The sequence below is a fragment of the Xenopus laevis genome, chromosome 1S (genome assembly GCF_017654675.1).
Source record: "Xenopus laevis strain J_2021 chromosome 1S, Xenopus_laevis_v10.1, whole genome shotgun sequence".
Classification (NCBI taxonomy): domain Eukaryota; kingdom Metazoa; phylum Chordata; class Amphibia; order Anura; family Pipidae; genus Xenopus; species Xenopus laevis.
The window spans coordinates 66,121,771-66,142,151 of record NC_054372.1 but is presented as its reverse complement, the minus strand read 5'-3'; the positions used below and the strand labels follow the sequence as shown (position 1 = coordinate 66,142,151).

At 35.3% G+C, this 20,381-nt stretch overlaps 1 protein-coding gene across 2 annotated transcripts in view; it reads left to right on the top strand.

The window, feature by feature from the left end:
• The window catches only part of LOC108704460 (glutamate receptor ionotropic, delta-2-like), a 599,719-nt gene that overhangs the window by 356,840 nt on the left and 222,498 nt on the right, over positions 1-20,381 (top strand). For both annotated transcript variants that reach the window (XM_041579681.1, XM_041579682.1), the window contains exons 7-8: positions 3,170-3,331; positions 18,512-18,631. In XM_041579681.1, the coding sequence (XP_041435615.1) occupies positions 3,170-3,331; positions 18,512-18,631 (282 nt within the window). The remainder of the gene's footprint in view (positions 1-3,169; positions 3,332-18,511; positions 18,632-20,381) is intronic.

The following is a 20,381-nucleotide window of genomic DNA, read 5'->3' as shown; positions in this document are numbered from 1 at the left end:
GATCCCAACATTCCAGGACACATTTACTGTTATTGTGCCAGTTTTAATAAAAATGCCCCTTTGTGCTTAGTTAGAGCTATCAGCAGTACAACAAAAGAAGCTCCTCATTCCTATACTGTATCATAGTGAACTTGCCACCATGTGACTGCAGGCAGCAAAATCCTCACATTATGTGTAAGTGGTCACTGTCTGACAAATCTTCCATAACAAAATAAAAGGGTCAATTATTCCCAGATGAACTGTAAATAAAGAGACACGTAGAGCAGAACAGTTCATAATTAATTGTCTATTGCTTAAACAATGAAAGGTTTAATGAACCCATTTCTTCTTTTAGCCAAATAAATCGGTCAATTCATTCCTACTGAGAGCAGTTAAAGTTGTACATTAAATAGACATGCTCAGCAAAAAGGTTATATATATATATAAAATCTAAAGAAGCTTGCAGCACTCACAGGATTTATGATGCAAAAACAAAAAAAGTTTTTTTAGCCTCAACGTTTCCACAGGGACCTTTGTCAGGAGCAACATACAGACAAACACACAGACCTACCATCACCCCGCTGGCAATAAAGTTTTCGTTTGGTGCCTAAACTTGTTGCTAGGCAACCATGGTGGCGTCCATGTACGGTGATAAAGTATTTTTAACAATCTGCCACAAGTGCAAGAAAATAGGAAATATATATATATATATATATATATATATATATATATATATATATATATATATATATATATATATATATATTGCTTTATATATTGCTTTATATGCCATTGAAAGAGTAAAGATGTATGTTTGCATAGAAAGGGTAAAAGGTGTGATTCATGACATATCATGACAATCAATAGCTTTTTCACTGGGAAAAGAAAGTGATGTTGCACTTTTTTTTAGTTTGGCAGTCGCAATAACCTCGCTGAGGACTTCTAATTCAATTGATAAGAATCATACACCTCTTCAGTTTTTCCTTTTCATTTAATAAGTTGATCACAGTGACCTCTCTTGAGAACACAGTGATAAGGTTGTGAAATTGCTAGAATGTTCAGGTGTCTGGTGAAATTACATATAATAACAATATAGGTACGCAGTGCAGTGTGAAAAGCCACCAGGATCACAGGTCATAGACAGAGATGTATTTTCATCATCAAATGAAAGTTGGAGACACCTGTTGTGTGTAATAATATCAATTCTTTGAACAAAACACTCCATTTACTATTACTAAGCAGTGTAAAATCCACTTGAACATTTAATTTTTGATTGGAGAATACTTTGATGTGTTAAACTGATGGAACCCAACTATACCTGTTAAAAGGAGTTAACGGCACATCATAAAATGGACCAAGGTCTCTCTGCAAAAAGACTAAATGTTGGTACATGCTGATAGGTGTTACTGATTGTGCTACAAATTGATACAAGATGAGGTCTATCCACAACAACCATCAATAATATCAACAGTAATGGGGAAATATGGGGAACAAGTCTGAGGCTACTCAGTAGTAGCACCAACTGCACCTATTTAAGAGAAACGTGTATATATATATCTATCTATATATATATATCTATATATATATATATATATATATATATATATATATATATATATATATATATATATATATATATATATATATATATTATATATTATATATATATATATATATATATATATATATATATATATATATATATATATATATATATATATATATATATATATGTGATCCATTATTTAAGAAGAGGCCATCTCCATTTTAATCAATGTATCCAAATTTAAAAAGTGATTTCCTTTTTTCTCTGTAATAATAAACCAGTACCTTTTACTTGATCCAAACTAAGATATAATTAATCCGCATTAGAAGATAAACCAGCCTAATGTGTTTATTTAATGTTTACATGGTTTTCTAGTAGACTTAAGGCATGAAGATCCAAATTGAAGAAAGATCCATTATCTGGAAAATCCTAGGTTTCCCAAGCATTCTACATAACAGGTCTCATACCTGTATTCAAATCATACAGCTTTTATTGCCAAACTCTGTGGTCACATACAAAATGCTCTAAATTTTTTATCATGTTTAAATAACAAAATAAAGCCAAACATGGTGTAGCTGATTTACTAAATTTGCTAGAAATCTCATCTGAGGGGCATCCCACATTTGTTTTACCGTGGGCTAGGGCATTAGAGGATCCCTTTATTCTTTATTTTGCTTCTGTGGACATGTGTAATTATAAGTAGCCACTTCAAGTATTTTAACCAACATCTCTTTTAAAGATGTCTGTACGACCACGACCTATATGTACCCGCCCAATTTAAATTGACCTAAGAGCACTAATGAAGTTTCTCTAGGCACAACTGAACGCTAATGAAAGATTGCTAATAAATGCTCGTACTGACAAATTAACACTAGCGAAACTTCGCCAGCGTTTGGCTGCTGAGTGGCAGCTTTGCATTTTAGTGAATTAGCGTAGTGGTAACGATTTTACGTCTGGAGAAGTGGCATGCAGTGTGGCGGAGTGTCCGCTGGCGAAAATTCGTCCTTAAGTGAATTTGCCCTGGTATGTTGAAGTACAATTGTATGCATTACAATTAAGTAAGATTAAAAATAATAGCACATACTTTTCTAGATGTAACTGGAATCTGTTGTAAGGTTTAACAGTCCCATGGCCTCCCAAACATCACTGGACCCATGTTGATTGTTGTTAATCCCATGCAGCTGCATAATTCAATCACATATACCACATATAGGTCCTTAACCTAAACCCATCTGGTTACATTTGCAAACTCTACAATCTATTTTATGAAAGAGGTAAAACTCACCAAATTAGTAAAGAGCTTGATATGGCAATCTGATGGGACAACTTACTTGCTGTAGTTAACATTTGGCATGATATGATATAGTGCCATGCATTATAATGTTCTACACTACACACAATTAATTTATATATAGTCATCAGAAAGCTTTTGTTATACTTTAAACATATTTGTTTTATCATCCATAACATAAATATACCAATGCAGTACACTTTAAAGGTTTTACATCACAAATGACAAAACAAATGATCTGCTGATTAAATAAAAGTGAATTCACCGAACAATGAGCTGTATGTAATCAAACAAGTATGTTATGATATGATTCGCAATCCTTTTCACCTAAATCCCTATCTATTCCTTTGCAGATTACCAACATGTACATATACGATACAGTGCTCTTACTTGCGAATGCTTTTCATAAGAAACTTGAAGATCGAAAGTGGCACAGCATGGCAAGTCTAACTTGCATCAGGAAGAATTCGAAGCCGTGGCAAGGAGGTCGATCTATGTTAGAAACTGTCAAAAAGGTACATTTTATTCCATATTTCATCTTCATTATTTTCCAATGAGAGGAAAAAATGATGCTAGCTGAGATGCCTAATTTTAAATACGCATTAGTCTTTCTAATAGCAGTGCCTGTCATAAAGTCCATAAGATTAGTTTAGGTGACACATTTTTCAGTGTACATCTCTTCAATAAAGTTTGAGTATATTTATTTAAAAGTTTAATATCCTGCTGCAAGGCGGTATTTAGAAAATACTCCATTTTATAGCAAAGCCAAACAATATGAAGCTTGATGGACAAAGTTATTTATCACTCTTCAGAATTTTACTAAAAAAAAGACAACCAATTTATGTATTTATAGACTTTCTATGACATGCTCCCCAGAAGTGACATGGCTCTTTTTTTCTTTTCCTAAGGCTCACTATCAGGCTTCCAAAGTAATAAGCCATTTTTATTACAATAAATTCTGTAATTTGTAATTTTTAATCTGCAGATTAAGCATTTTTCAGTTGACTAACATGTAAATGTCTGTCTTCATAGAAAAGCTGTGTCTCTACAATATTACCATCCATATCACTGTCCATGATGGGAGGTAGACATGTGGCAGTGGGAGGGATGAAGTTGTAGGCTTTCTTTCTGAGTACTTATAATTATACAGGCACATATATTAGTTGGTCTGTTTTTAGGGATGCTAAGTCACCCTAATTGATTTCTTCTCTGCCTGTGGATGGGCAGTGCAAAAAGTGAAACTTGTTGGGAAGCATTAGAGGAGCTGGAGCTGAGAGTTCTGCATAAGAGCCAAGATGCTGGGAGTTATTAAGATGCTAGCAGTATAGCTGGATGTATACTTATGGTGGGAAGCATTAGTTGTAAAAAACTAGAAGTGGTGCAGAGAATTGTAAATAAAAGCAAAGTGACTGGTGTTGTTTGTTCTAGCAGAGAAGAGGGAAGGATACCCAGGGGCAGATTTATCAAAGGTCGAGGTGAATTTTCAAATGGAAAAAAAAATCGAATTTCAAGCTATTTTTTGTGGACTAGGGAATAGTCCAAATTAGATTTGAATTTTTAAAAATTGGACTTTGACCATTCGCCATCTTAAACCTGCCAAATTGCTCTTTTAACCTAGAGTCAATTGGAGGACTTTGGGAAAAACTTTGAATCAAATTCGATTGAATGCGCCATTCCTTTAATTTGTACAATTCAAAAACTGACCTATTCAACCAAAAAAAAAAGTCTTAATTTTGGTTGGTCTCTTTGAATTCGAATTTCGAAGTTTGTTCAATTCGAAATTTGACCCTTGATAAATATGCCCCCTAGAGTTTAACTAAAAATAATACAGTTATTAGAACTTATCTCGGAGGTCCATATATTATAAAATTGTGCTTTATAAAGGTCACATGCTACTCATGATTTAATAAGGTCAAATAACTTCCCATTAACTTTTGATGTGTTCTAATTTACAGTAGGGCCGACATTATCTTCTCTCTATAACATATACTGTATAGATATATAATGTATAAGTGTGTGTGTGTGTGTGTGTGTGTGTGTAAAAATCTCATAAAGTATAAAATAAAACTACTTTGCATTTTACTTTGCAAATCTCATAAATATCACATGAGTGATAGCCCTAAAGGCACCATTACTAACATATATGTGAACCTACTACACAGATGCGCTTTAAAATGTTATTAACCTTTTCTAAGCTTGCATATTATGATACTTCTCCCCTCTTGTGAGTGATAATACAATCCAGAATATGCCCACTCTAGTGAACCAAAGCAACAAATTAGAAAGTAGCATTTATAGGTAGGGATGGGTGAATTTTTTCCCTTGTTTCGCCACGGAAATGACGCCCATAGATTTGTAGGTTGTGCGTCCAAAAAAAAGTCTATGGGCATCAAAAAATTTTGTTGAGCGGCAAAATTTTTTGATGCCCATAGACTATAATGGGTGTTGCTGACATTTCGCCGGTGGCGAATTTTTAACGAAACGGGTTTAAATTTGCCCATCCCTATTTATAGGTTCCTGTACCTGCTGGCAAAAATCTGATTGCCTTCTGGTGTGGCAAACTTGGTGACTTTCATTATATTAGCATATTACAGTATCTCTAACTATTTAACAGATTAATTTACAATATATAGAAGATTGTAGCATTTTAGATTTTAGGCAGCAGAATGCTTAGTGTCAGTATCCCTGTCATGTGTAAACAGCTGCTACAGTAATTAGCTCAGGCTTTTGCCTCCAGCATCTACACATCATTTAGATTACTGGGTCTGCTTAATTCCTTTTTTAATAATCAGCTGCTCTTGAACATTATGCATCAACCAAGAGAGAATGATTAACTTAGAGGACTGCTCTTCAAAATTTGACTAATGACTCTATATAATAGGAAATGCAAGAACTGCTCATCAGCATGTGTTAATTAAAATTTGCTATCTCTTTATATGCTTTAATAAAAGTATTTAAGCCTTTCTTAGGTACAGTTAATACTCAGATACATTCTTCTCAACTTACAGACAGAACAGAATTCACTTTAGACAACTAACTTTCAGTCCAGTCCAATTTAGACAACTAAGTTGTCTTGCAATGTAGTAATACAATTATCTCACCTCTGTTCTTAATCAAATAATAATGGTTTATTAACAATAACAGGGGAAATAAATGGGACACAGTAGACTGAATATTCAGTATCATAACACAAATACCCCTTGAATAACCATGGACCCAGGAAATTTCCATGCAAGAGCTACTTAAGATAGACTAGGATGGACTAATTTACTAATCCTTGTTCATTGGGTCCTTCTCTCCTGAGGCCTTCCATACCGTACACGCTACACTGCCTTCCGTACACTGCCTTCCGTACACGCTACACTGAGGCCTGATGTAGGATCTGGATGTACACCACCCTCTTTTTGTGGGGGAAGAACAATAATAACCATATTTTATACTTACACTCTCTCCCGCATAATGCACAAACCTTTTTTTATTTAGGGCAAGAGTGCCCATCCTTTAATAATGCAAGGTGTTTTAGTGATGTTGTCCCATTATGATCTTAATCCATAAAAGCATTGTTACCAATCTGCTCCATGGAAAATATCACTTAAATATTGATTAATAAGTATATTGCTTTATTTATCAAACAACTATTTCTTATGTAACCTTAACATAGTAAATATCTTAGTCAAAAGCATGAAACAGGAGGGTGATATAGACAAACTGTTTGTTGACAGTATTTTGAGATCTACCGATCCCCAGCTAAAGGTCTACTGGTAGATTCCGATCTATCTTTTGGGCACCCGGACTTAGGGGACCACATTTATACACATGTACATAAATGTTTTTAATATTGTCAATGGAAATATGAGGTTTTTTTTTATCTCTGCTAATGATGTTATAACATATACAGCACATTGCCCAAATCTGTACAAACCCCCCCCCAACAAATTATATCATGCAGGTCTATAATTTAGAAGCACCAATCTTTCAATACAAAGCAAGGTAATCAAGGTCAAATGAAGCTGATGACATTACAGTATTATTTGTATGGATGTTTCTGAAAATGCAATACATAGATCTAGAAATAATTTTGCAAACCTACATTTCCAGTTCCACCATGTAAACAAAATGTTTCAGAAAAAGTTTGCAAAATGTTTTTAAAATATACCTATGGGAAGGATGCAAAATTACAGTAAGGAGCCGCAGTTGTTGATTTCTCTTTGACTAAAAAATATTTTTTTTAATTATTTGGTTAAAACATGTCATTAATCAACAACAGGGTCATTGATTTGCATGGATGTCATCTTGTTTTATTAAATAAAAATGCCAACCCTAATCCGAAAATCTGGCCATCTCAGACCTGCCGAGGTTGTATATAAGTCAATGGGAGAGGTCCCTATACTATTTGAAAATTTCTGTGGTCTGCACTGGATTTAGCCCAAAAATCTGACTATTTGGAACTTTTCAGGCAAAAATCCAAAACATTTTGACATTTCTGGAAAAAGCCCGAAAAAAACGTACGATCCGGATTTCGCTCGATTTTTTCATGTTTGTCGCCGAACCAATTAAATCATGATTTTTTAAATAATAAATAAAGTCCAATCATGGATTCTAGTGTGGTCCAACTTTTTATATTAAAATACTAATACAATAAATTCGGTCTTTGATAAATAAGCCCCCCTCCCATGAGCATTGAAGTTTTCTCCATTCAGTGGCTATGGAGAACTCCTTCAGTGTGCATGAGGTTAGCATGCAGGGTTACATAGTTGCATAGTGAAATCGAGTTGAAAAAAGACAAAGTCCATTAAGTTCAAACCCTCCAAATGAAAACCCAGCATCCATACTGTGAACCGGTAAATGGAGCACAGTGTGAAGGGAGATATATTTCCCCTAGGTTCATGTCTTACTCCCATATGTACAGCTGTTCTGAGTGGGTTAATTCCCCTAGAAAGTCTCACCTGGGGAATAATTAGCAGGCTAGATCAGCTAGCTGCTAGAGAGGGCTGAGTCTCAGAGAGAGGGAGATTGAGACACACACTGAGGAGAGCTGGGAGCAGAGTGTAGCCATTGGAAGCGGCTGTTTATTTTTCCCCAAAGGGAAAGGACTTTGTAAAGGTACTGTGACTCTGGGGAGTTGTACTGTTTGTGTTTGACCGAGAATCCCAGTAGGGGACCGGTAGTAGAGAGGGAAACTACCCTGTGTATTAGTTAGAGCCCAAGTGTGGCAAGGATTTTGTTTTGTTTTATTTTGTTTAATGCTGCTTTGCTCACAGAGCCTTTATATGTGAACAATAAATGGACTTTGCCCTGTGAAAGAACTGTCTGTTCGTCTGAACCTGCTCACAATACACACACCCTTCCATACCTTCACATAAATTATATATACCCATAACTATACTAACTATAGAGTTTAGTATCACAATAGCCTTTGATACTCTGTTTGTCCAAGAAATCATCCAAGCCACTCTTAAAGGCATTAACAGAATGAGCCATCACAACATCATCCAGCAGTGCATTCCATAACCTCAGTGTCCTCACTGTGAAGAACCACCTACACTACCTCAAATTAAAGTTTTTTTCTTCTAGTCTGAAGGGATGGCCTCTGGTGCGGTGATCCTCTTTACGGTTAAAAGGGTTCCCTGCTATTAGTCTATAATGTCCTCTAATGTTCTTGTAAAATGTAATCATGTCTCCTCATAAGCGCCTTTTTCCAGAGAAATCAACCCCAACCTTCACAGTGTACCCTCATATTTTAAGTATTCCATTTTTGCCAAAGTGCATAACCTTGCATTTATCAACATTGAACCTCATTTTCCAGTTTGCTGCCCAGTTTTCCAACTTAGATAAATCACTCTGCAAAGTGACAGCATTCTGCATGGAATTTATAGTTCTGCACAATTTAGTATCATCTGCAAAAATAGAAACAGTACTTTCAATGCCCACCTTCAGGTCCTTAATAAACAAGTTGAAAAGCAAAGGACCTAGTACAGAGCCCTGCGGTACTCCACTAATAACACTGGTCCAATTAGAAAATGTTCCATTTACCACCACTCTTTGTAGTCTATATTTTAGCCAGTTCTCTATCCCGGTACAAATACTATGTTCCAGGCCAGCAATCCTTAATTTAACCAGTAACCTTCTGTGTAGCACTGTATCAAATGCTTTAGCAAAGTCTAAGTAAATCACATCCACTGCCATCCCAGAATCAAGGTCCCTGCTCACCTTCTCATAAAAAGAAATTAAGTTAGTCTGGCAAAATCTATTACACATAAAACCATGCTGGCACAAACTCATAGTATTATGATTTGCTATGAAGTCCAGTATCTTATCCTTTATTAACCCTTCAAAAAGCTTTCCTACCACTGATTAACCAGCCTATAGTTTTGAGGCTGAGAATGGGATCTCTTTTTGAATATTGGCACTACATTAGCAATTTGCCAGTCTCTCGGCACTATGAATCCTGAAAAATTAAGTAAAGTGCTTTGGCAATCACAGAGCTAAGCTCGCTAAGTACCCTGGGATGAATACCATGTGGCCCCGGACCTTTGTTTATCTTAACATGTTCTAGTCTCTTTTGAATTTCCTCATGTGTGAATCATGCATCATTAGTTGTATTACTAGAATTGGGACTATTGAGAAGGAAACCTTCATTAACTGGTTTCTTGTTTGTGTAGATAGACGAAAAATAGAGTTCAGAATCTCATCTTTTTTTTTTGTTCTCATTAACCAGCTTACCCAACTCGGATATTAAGAGTCCCATTCCTTCCCGCTTCATTTTTTTACTATTAACATATTTAAAAAATAATTTTGGATTTTGCCAATTTTTCCATATCGATTTTAACTTGCCTTGCCTGTTCCAGCTAACTTGAAAGCCTTAAAAGCACAATTTTTCTTACCCACCTCAACACCAACACTTCTATTGAACCAAAAAAGTTTGCTTTGCAATGACGTTCCTTGCTTACAAGGGGAATATACTGACATGTATATTTATTAAGCACAGATGCCCTTATAGTGTCAAAGTTTGCATGTCTGATATTTAGTGTTTTAGTAACTCCCTTATAGAATTGCCTCTGCAACAGAAACTCAGAGGAGACCATATTATGATCACTATTCCCTAAATGCTCATCCACACAAATGTTATAGATGAGTTCAGTATTATTAGTTAGTACAAGATCCAAAAGACAGTTATTCATAGAAGTTCTTGAACAAGCTGGAATAAAAAGTTGTCATTCAGCATATTTACAAACTTACTAGCTTTGTCTGTCTTGGCAACCCCATTACCCCAGTCAATGTCTGAAGTCACACATAGTAATAACTTGACCTAGTTGTGAATCCGCTTCTATTTGTAAGAGTAGCTGGGCTTTATACTCGTCACTTACATGAGGTTGTTTATAGCATACACCAATGATGATTTTCTTTTGCCCAGTCAAAATCTCTACCCAGAGGGATTCCACACCCTCACCAGTGTCAGCAATGGTTATTTCTTTAGTACATGGCTTTAATTCAGTCTTTACATACAAACACAGTCCTCCACCCTTTTAATCCCTCTGTCCCTCCTAAAAAGGGTGTAACCAATTAAATTCACAGTCCAGTCACGTGGTTCATCCCACCAGTTCTCAGTGATACCAATTATATCATAATTTTTAGAGCAGGCAATTAATTCTAGGTCTCCCATTTTTCCTAACAAACTCCGTGCATTTGCCAGCATACATCAGAGGTTAATACTATTTCTTTTGAAATTTGCATTATTTAGTGGAGAATTATATCTTAAGTTAGTATTAGTCTGTTTTCCTTGTAACAGAGGGACCTCGACTGGTAAATGGTATGCCCCCCACACTCCTCCCCCATGACCCTTTACTAATCCCACTGCCCTGTCTACCCTGGCTTCCCCATAATTCTTTATCTTTAGTTACTCCCACTGACTCATTTGGTTGTAACTCCACTTACAGATCCCCCACTAACTCCTGTGGTTGTAACTCCATTTACAGATCACCCACCAAGAGCAAATGCTTGAGAGCAGCTAAACACTAGAGCAAGCTCCACTGGGGTCCCAAGGGATCTATTTTTACATTCTGTTCACTAATCAATCCCCAACCACCTCATACTGACCAAAAACTAACTGCAAAGTAAAGCAGGCTGTGACAAACTTGCTGTAAGCACAACAGCACTCCAAACTTTGCTATTAAGCACCCAAGACAGAAAAAAACTGAAAAAATGAAACCACCGTATTTAAATATACAACCTTACTATAAACAGTTAATATCAAATACTTATTCTTTTCAGTTTATTTGTCAGAAGCCTCTTAATAAGCAAAGTTGAACATAGTGTAATAGCTACAGCAAAAAGAGTCAAGCAAGTGCTTCATTTTAACTTGGCTATGGTAAACTAAAACTTCAACAGTTACAGCATTTGTAAAACAAGACTTATAGAAGACATCTGTCATTCCAGGGTTAATTATATTTTTAATTATAAACTATATGGACTATGGTTTTTGAACTCAAATACCAACGCAAATATTCTTAACTTCAACATGGCATCTGACTCTTGTTTTTTTCCCCTCTTCTACCAGGGGTATAAGAACATTTTTTTACATGGTTTGAGTTCATGAGCCTATAAATATCTAGATATCTATGACATTGTCCCATTTCAACAACATACAATTGGAGATTTATAAAGCTTCCAAACTATTTATTCATTCGATTGGAACATATGTGTTTCTCAAGGCGTTTTGTTCACACAAATAATATATTATAGGAAGCTTTTACCCCTAAAGTGCACTTTAGATGTCCACCCCTGCTAATGTACATCCTCCAGAAAATCTTTGTAATATATGCAGTGCTGCAGAATACAAACCTCCTCAGTACAGATTCCATCTTATTTTGAGTCTGCTAATACCCAACAATTAGGGGCAGATTTATTAGGTTTGAATAGTAAATTCTAATGTTCAAATTATATTTTTGGTCACAAATTCAAATTGGGAATAATCCAAACTCAATTCGAATTCGAATTTCTAGATTTAACAAACCTTGACCCTAGGAACAATTCGAATTTGAATATTTGCCGCCTAAAGCCTGCTGAATTGATGTAGTCATCCATTTGAAGATGTTAATAGCCTTCCTGACATTCGCATTTTTTTCAGAGAAAAAGAAATTCGAAAGTTTTTAAATCGGTAATATTTGCTCGAGTTTTTCTTAAATAACCTCCCATTCGAATTTCGAGTATATTCAAATTTTTTAATTAGAGTAAAAAAGTTAGTTAACTTAGTTAGTTAGTTAAAAAAGTTAGCTGAAAGAGCTTTCCTGTAAGACAATCCACACTTTGTAACTGTGCATGCAATGGTCCCTTCTGAAACTTCTATACTTGTGAGCCCACAGAGATCAATTGTATTATAGCTACAGCTGTGTTTTAGTTAGCACAAGGAAATAAATGCTTTGTTTCCCATATTGTAAATTAATCCATTATTTAATATTCTCCAAATATGCATGTGCATAAGAGCTTACAATCTAAAGTGAGCATTTAACCAAGACATTCAGTTCAGCAACCAATAGTATCATATATAAGGTCTGCTACATAGATTTAAAGTGATCCACAATCTTGTCAGTTCTTTGAATAATGTGAGATGAGTATAATTGATTTCCCAGCATCCCATTATGTTTTTGAACTCATAAATATGATATCTCCTGGTAACTTGATGGACAGCACCACAAATGATCCTAGGATCTCCCTAGGAACAACACATTGACTATTTCTAAGCACAGACCTAAAGTACCAATAACTCAGGCAGCAACTCTGTAATTATATGGAGTGTTGAAGTGTATAACACAGTGCACCAGGGAATTGCAGAGAACAGTATTCAAGAAGTCAAGAAGATTTATTGGCATCTCTGCTGCATTTAGAACATACAGAACAAGACGAAATTACAAAAAATGTTTCAAATATTATTATGTTAATGTGAATAAAGATGTGGACAATTTTAATGTAAAACTTGAGGCTATTTACATCAAAGATGTATCGTATTTGGTTTTAGAAAGGGCTGATTTTCCTATTAACAGTCTCACCTATCACAGAGCTGGAGATAAATGCAAAGCACTTTACATATGTTTGTACAATGCTTAATGCACCATTTATAAAACCTAACTCCCATATGCAGCATCTTTGCACTTTACCTTCTTAATAAATTTTTTCCAGTAAAACACAATGTTTTTCTCCATTACTATAATAGTGTAGCTAGTTTAGTAACGTGATTTCTAAATTTGGCAAGAAAACCAGCAGAAGTACCCATAGCAATCAATCAGATCTTTTAATCAAAACTAATTGCATATTGGTTTTGATTGGCAACCATGCTGGTGCAGTTTAGCACATATGTGTATTTACATGATCCCAATATATTTGCTTAGCACTTACCTATCAGAATTTAAAATGTAAATAATGGCTAATATTAAGAAATACAGCCATAGGGGCATCGCCGCACTTTGCCAGGTGAAGTTTTGCCAGGGTGCCGCTAATCTTCACTAAAATCCGAAGTTGTGCTCAGGGAGGTGAAAGGTAGCAACGTTGCACTAGCGTTAATTCGTCAAGCAAAGCGAAGTTACGTTAGCGATGCCTAATTTGCATACGGCGCCAAGTTAAAGTACAATGGACGTATATGTAGCAGCAAATACATTACACTACACAAGCCTGCGAAAGCTTCATAAAATAAAATAGTTGTTGTTTCGCCCTATACATGTGCCCACTGTATAGTTTAGGTGCCATATGTTAGGAAATGTAGGTGGGAAGGAGGGTACCCCCCAAAAAATGTACGATCTTTTTCAGCCTATCATCCTTAAAAAAGGAAAAGACAACAGCGTTTTTTGGAACTAAAGCTGGCCATAGATGCAAAGATCCGATCGTACAAATCAAGGATTTGTACAATATTTGGACATTTGGAAAATTTCTGTTGGCTGCGGGTAATATCTCTGCGTGTATTGCCTATCGTACGATTTTCAGAGGGAGATTGTCACTAGTTTTAAATATCGTACGATTGCTGTCAGGGGCAGAACATCGGCTGATCTGTTCTTACAACTTTATATTTGATCTGAATGGTAAGACTTTTGATCTTTATGGTTAGTGGAAGGTCAGGAGATGGGAAAGTCCGATCGTACGTTGATTCTTACGATCGGATCTTTGCGTCTGTGGCCAGCTTTAGAAAAAAATTCAACTTTTTTTGAAACAATCCCTATCTAATCTATTGCACTTTGCCTGGTCTGAGGTGGCGAAGGCAAGTCTGGCGCAAGAGGTAACGTTCAGTAAAATGCTCAAGTTAGTGAATTGGCGTAGTTACGTCCCTTAGCATAGCAAAACTTTGCCTGGCGTAAGGGTGTGAAGTAGCGTTAGAGTAGGTCCACTTCGCTAGTGAATTTACGCCAGCGCCCATTAGTAAATTAGCGAAGTAACGAAATTACATCACGCTGGCAAATTTGCGATAGCATTAGGCGCTTTGCGCTTTAGTGAATTTGCCCCATAGTGTTTTCTATGTGTCTATACTATGTAGACCAAAAAATAATTTTGTTTTATTAAAAAAATTCAGAATATTCTTTGCATAAATGAACATCAGAAGGGTGAGACAGATTCACTGACAAAGCATAAGGTGCACATTTTTTACAAATGATTTAATAACAAATGGAAAGATTGTGGCACAAAAAATATCAGTGACCCTGTTTTCCTCAGACCTACAATAGGCAGTGCAAATTCAAATACACTTTCTATTTGTAATAATAGTAAGGTGCCTTTCATATACAATAAATCTACTGAATTTGGCTCTATTTTTTAATTAACACACATCTGCACTGTCCCATCTAAATAGTTTCAGCTGGAAGATATTATTGCAGTAGTATTTTAAAAATGAGAATGCATGAAACTTGTCTCTGGTGCAAGGTAAAATGATTTTAATTAGGTCCATGTAGCTTTTTGTAGGAGATGCATTCTTCGTAGACTTTATCTGGGGAATTAGTAATAAAGAAAATATTGTTTTCTAATGTAAACTGTACCATGGAGAATGCCTCTGCTGTGGCAAATAAATAGCAGTTTTTTTCACATATTTGTAAGATGTTTTAATTTATGCCATTGTACTTCACTGTAAAAGGAAATGGCAGAGAATATAGACAACTAATATATAGTGTTAATTTTGCTTTACCATTGATACAGTATGTAACTTTAAGTATCTTTTCAGATGACCACTTCTATTGATAAATATCTGCAGCTCTCAGGTTTGGCATGTAAACATAGGTGTTACAGTCTGCATCCCTAGCAACCATACAGTAATTTGACAATGCATTTAAAGATGAACATAACTGGAAGATAATTTTATAGTTAAAAAAATACCAAACTTTGTAGTAATCTCTAATACAAAGAAAGAAGTTAGTGCAGTTATGGCAACTGTTATTCTTGAATTTTCAGGACCTGGGGTTTTTTCCGGATCTTAATACTACTTTTTTACTTTTTATCAAAATTGGGGGGGTTCAAATTTTTTAAATACAAAAAGTCTGGCCAAACTAGAATCCACGATTTGCCCTTATTTCTCAATAAAAAAAAACTGGGAAAGATCGATCGAGAAAAACTGCTACTTTTTCTGATTGTTGTGTGAAAAACTCAAATGATTGAAACCCAAAAAACCACTAAAAGGTTGAGTTTTCACTGAAAACTAGTGTCAAACCCTGAAAACGCTGAACATTTTCATGAGGGTTAAAATATCTTCAAATGGTTAACGGGACAACTGCCATTGACTTTAACATGAATTGGGCAGGTTTTAGATGGAGTATTTTTGGATTCAGACTTGGAACAGATTCGGGGAATAATAAATCGTGAAAAAAAATCACGTCTTTTTTTACTGCAACTTTTTCTGGTTTTCGGCATCAAAACAGACGTGAAAAAAATCACACCTTGATAAATAACCCCCTAAATCTACTAAAAATTATTTAAAAATTGAATAAACTCAATGGGATTAATTGTCCTCCATAGTGATGGGCGAATTTGCGCCGAAAAATTTGCGAAACGGCGCCGGCGTCCCGTTTTTGACGCCGGCGCCCGGTTTTTCGACGCCGGCGCCCGTTTTGGACGCCGGTGCCTGTTTTTCGAAAAAAAATTTTTTGACACCGGCGAATTTTTTCGCCGAATTTTCGCGGGCGTTTCGCGAATTTATTCGCCTGCCGCGAATCGCGCAAATTCGCCGCGAATTCGCGCCTGCCGAATAAATTCGCCCATCACTAGTCCTCCAGTGAGTATTAATTAGTTCTTAGTAAGGATCAATACAAGGTACTGTTTTATTTATATTAATACAGAGAAACAGTTTTAAAAATGTGGAATATTTGAGCTGGCCTACACTTGATTATGAGCTTTATGGTTAATGGGTTTTCATATGACAGATCCTGTACAATATTCCTAATTCCTTTTGCATAAAGTTAAAATTTAGGTAGGAATATATTTATAATCTTTAATATAATAGCAGAATGACTGTTCCAGTGGGGACTAAACTTCTAAATTTGTGCAGAAAACTGTTTCCATACAAATGTTACTCTGATGTACTGAAAAATGTTGAAAATGCCAAAACATACCTTTTTATATAGTGTGTCAATCTCTAATAATTTAGTTGCCTTTTTTTTGTCAAGGCAGCCTGTTTCCTACATAGCTATTATAAGTATATTACATAAGTAGCTTTTATGGGGCATGTACAGTAGAAAGCCCTTTTAGCAGAACGGGCAGATTTATCAAGGGTCGAAGTGAGTTCAAGGGAATTTTCGAAGTAAAAATTTTTTAATTTTTTGGATACTTCGACCATTGAATAGGGTACTACGACTTCGAATTTACTTCAAATTCGATTCTAAGTAAAATAGTTTGAATATTCGACCATTCGATAATCGAAGTACTATCTCTTTCAAAAAACTTAGACTTCAATACTTAGCCAAATTAAACCTGCCGAAGTGCTATGTTAGCCTATGGGGACCTTCTACAGCATTTTTGTAAGTTTTTTGAAGTCGAAGTAAAATCGTTCGATCATACGTTACAATCGTTCGATTCGAAGAATTTAATTGTTCAATCTAACGATTTTACTTCAACCACAGAATACACAAATTTGATGAAAAAAGCTTGAATTCGATATTCGAATTCGAAGTATTTTAATTCGATGGTCGAAATTAGAAGTATTTTTTTACTTCGAAATTCGACCCTTGATAAATCTGCCCCAATAGTTTATTCTAAAAGCACAAATCTGTTGCTTTCAATGTGTTTTTTTTTTTCCATTACCTATTTTAATAATTGTTCACACATGAGGAAGTACATAAAATTGAGAGGCTTAAAGCAATGAATAGAACAATGGAATCTATCCGTGTAAGTGAAGCTAATGCATCCAAAGAATAATTGGTCTTTGAGGATGAATAGAGATTTACCTTGACATAACTGACAATCACTGCAATCAGCACCTTTGTACTTTCAAGGACAATAAAAGTTGAAAGCTGAATAAAAGTATCTAGTAGAATCCCTCTCCCCCTGATAATTCTCAAAACAGTTCTTTTTAACAGCAAAGGTGTATGATGGTTGTCTTATGTATAGTAGTGTCAAAGACCATGGGTCTTTCTCATGGCTTTTGTAATGTCTTAGAATTAGCCATCTATTTGCATATTTTATTCCCACCCTGCAAACCATTAGGAATAATGTTTACTTCTCTTTGAATATTGGCAGAATATATATGTATGCATATATATTTTTTTCTTCACAAGTGGCAATGTCCTTGCCTTTACACTACTCCTGCAGGTTTCTATATGGCATCTGTACTGTATCAGGTCTCTGTTAAATGAAATCCTCCATTGTGCCCACCTCAGTGAACAATCCTTCTACTAGTTTTCCTTTCAATCAGTCACTGTCCAGTTGCTAAGGAATGTAGAACCATAGCAACTAGATTTGATTTCCAAAGTGGAAAACCGCAAGACTGAATAAATAAAGGTAAAATATACAGACCATCTGCAATTTTCATTTAAAACAATTTGTTTATTGGTACTGTAGTGACAAGATTCAGCTTCAAGTATTATTTATGTGTTCCCCTAAACTCAAGTTTGGAGGGAAACTCCTGGGGGCAGATTTATCAAGGGGGTCGAATTTCGAAGTGAAAAATACTTTGAAATTCGACCATCGAATAGGCTAGTCCGACATTCGAATTCGAAGTTGAAGGATTTTTAAGATTGTACGATCGTACTACGATCGTACGATTGTACTTCGAATCGAACTATTTAATCATTCGACTTCTAAAACTTAGCCAAATACTGGCTATAGGTTCTAGGAGGTCCCCATAGGCTAACATAGCAATTCGGCAGGTTTAAGGTGGTGAAGTGTTGGTCGAAGTTTTTTAAAGAGACAGTACTTTGATTTTCGAACGGTTGAAATTACTTCGAAATTCGAAGTTTTTGAATTACAAAATTCACTTTGAATTCACTTCGGCCCTTAGTAAATTTACCCCCTGATGTGAGGGAAACTCCTGATGTGAGGGAGATACCCAACAATCTAGAAATTCCAAATACAGTAGTCACTATCCATTTATTTTCTATGAAAAATCTGTAAAATTGAACAGTTTATAAGCCCATTGATATAAATAAGTATATGTTGTGTTACCCTGTGATGGTTTAACCCAAGTTTACTTCAAGTTTAACATTTTATGCATATCTCATTTTCCTTTGTTTCAGGGAGGTGTAAGTGGCCTGACTGGTGTATTTGACTTTGATGATGATGGTGAAAATCCAAATATACATTTTGAAATTTTGGGAACAAACTATGGTGAAGAGCTTGGAAGAGGTATTCGCAAGGTAAAATTCCAACTGATTTCAGTGCAATCACTGCTGAGTGCTACATTGTCAGTATGTTTACCCGCTGACTCACTTACAGTATCTACTTATTTAAATGAAGATATTTCTAATTTGTTCATAATCTCAAGGCATTCATGGATGAAACGTAAAATTAGAGCTCTGCATTTATTTAGCATGTGTCCCTTTCAGGAAATGTTATACTTTCATATAAGTAAATTATGTTACAATAGTTTATCTAAGATTATTCTGTGATTGTCTAATGCTAAGCAATGCAGAAAGATACATCAATAGGTTTAATTAAAATGTTATGCAGTGATGACTTTATGAAAAAACAGCATGTGGCAGAGGATAATGAATGCTCAGCATGGATATGAGGTTGAAAGCATTATCGTTTGCCCAAACCAGTAATAACTAGTTGTATATAATGATGATCAGATATACCACAACATTGATGTTCCTTTTCTTTCAAATTTTTAAATATGTAGGAACAAATAGCCATCCATTCTGTCCTGCTAACACAAAGCAAAGTACTAAGCTAGAGAGCAAATTGCCTGAAACCTTGTTGTGTGCCATTGACCTTGGAGGGATTTGTATAGTGCAGCATTTTCATGGTAGTAGTTAGTGTTATATTATTGTTATCTATACTGTATGTGTGTTAAGATTATTTTTGGTGTTTTCCCTTAGTAGACAGCTTTGTATAGGTATATCTTCATTTGTGAACAATAAGCGGGTTATATATCAAATTCGAATACAAAAATCAGGATTTTTGACCAAAAAATTAAAAATCTTTTTTTCCCCTGGAATTTATTATACCCCGAGGCTAAAAAAAATCTGGATCCGAAAATCCGCCATCTCCAAGCTGTTGGGGTCCTGTTGAAGTCAATAGCAAAGGTCCCATTTTAATTTCATGGTCCACACTGAGTTTCAGTCAAAAATCATATTTTTCCAAATTTTGTCACCAAAAGTCAGATTTTAGTGGGAAAATCTAACTTTTTGTTGGGAAAATTTGACTTTTGGCGAGAAAATACAATTTTTTTTTTTTGCCTGAACCAATTTTAGCAAGCTTTTTCTTTGATAAATAAGGTCCAATGGTCAATTGCGGAGTTGGTCAGACTATTTTAATAGAAATAATGAGATAATTTCGGACTTTGATAAATAACACCTAGTCTATCTCTGCAAATCTGACAACACATTGGGGTATATAAAAAAAAGTGAAGTTAGAGATCGCCACAGTCCTCTAGCGTAAAATTCCGCCACTCTCCATTCATTTCTATGGGATTTTTAAAAGAGGCTTACATCAATGGGTGAAAGTGGAAGTTCATCCTTAGATAAATACACCAAAAGCAATGAAATCCAAAAGCAATGAATGGAGAGTGGGGGACTTTCACTCTCCATTCATTTCTATGGGATTTTTAAAAGAGTATTTATCAATGGGTGAATGTGGAAGTTCATCCTTTGATAAATACTCCTGCTGTCAATGGAAAGTGCAAGATGGACAATATGGCAGATCCCATGTTCTTGAATAAACTAAACTGAAGCTCTAATTATGCATTGGGTTAAGGCATTTTCTCTGTATCGCATAGATCTTTAATTTACTGTATCTTAGAGAGAAGACCTTCTACATTAGTGGAGTAAAACTGATTATACTTTTAAAGTAATCTTTGGTTTTGCTTGCTGATTTGTACTGTATCTTTGGAGTGATACAAGACAATGCCTTTTGGGTATTTCTGAATCACACATTTTCTTGCCA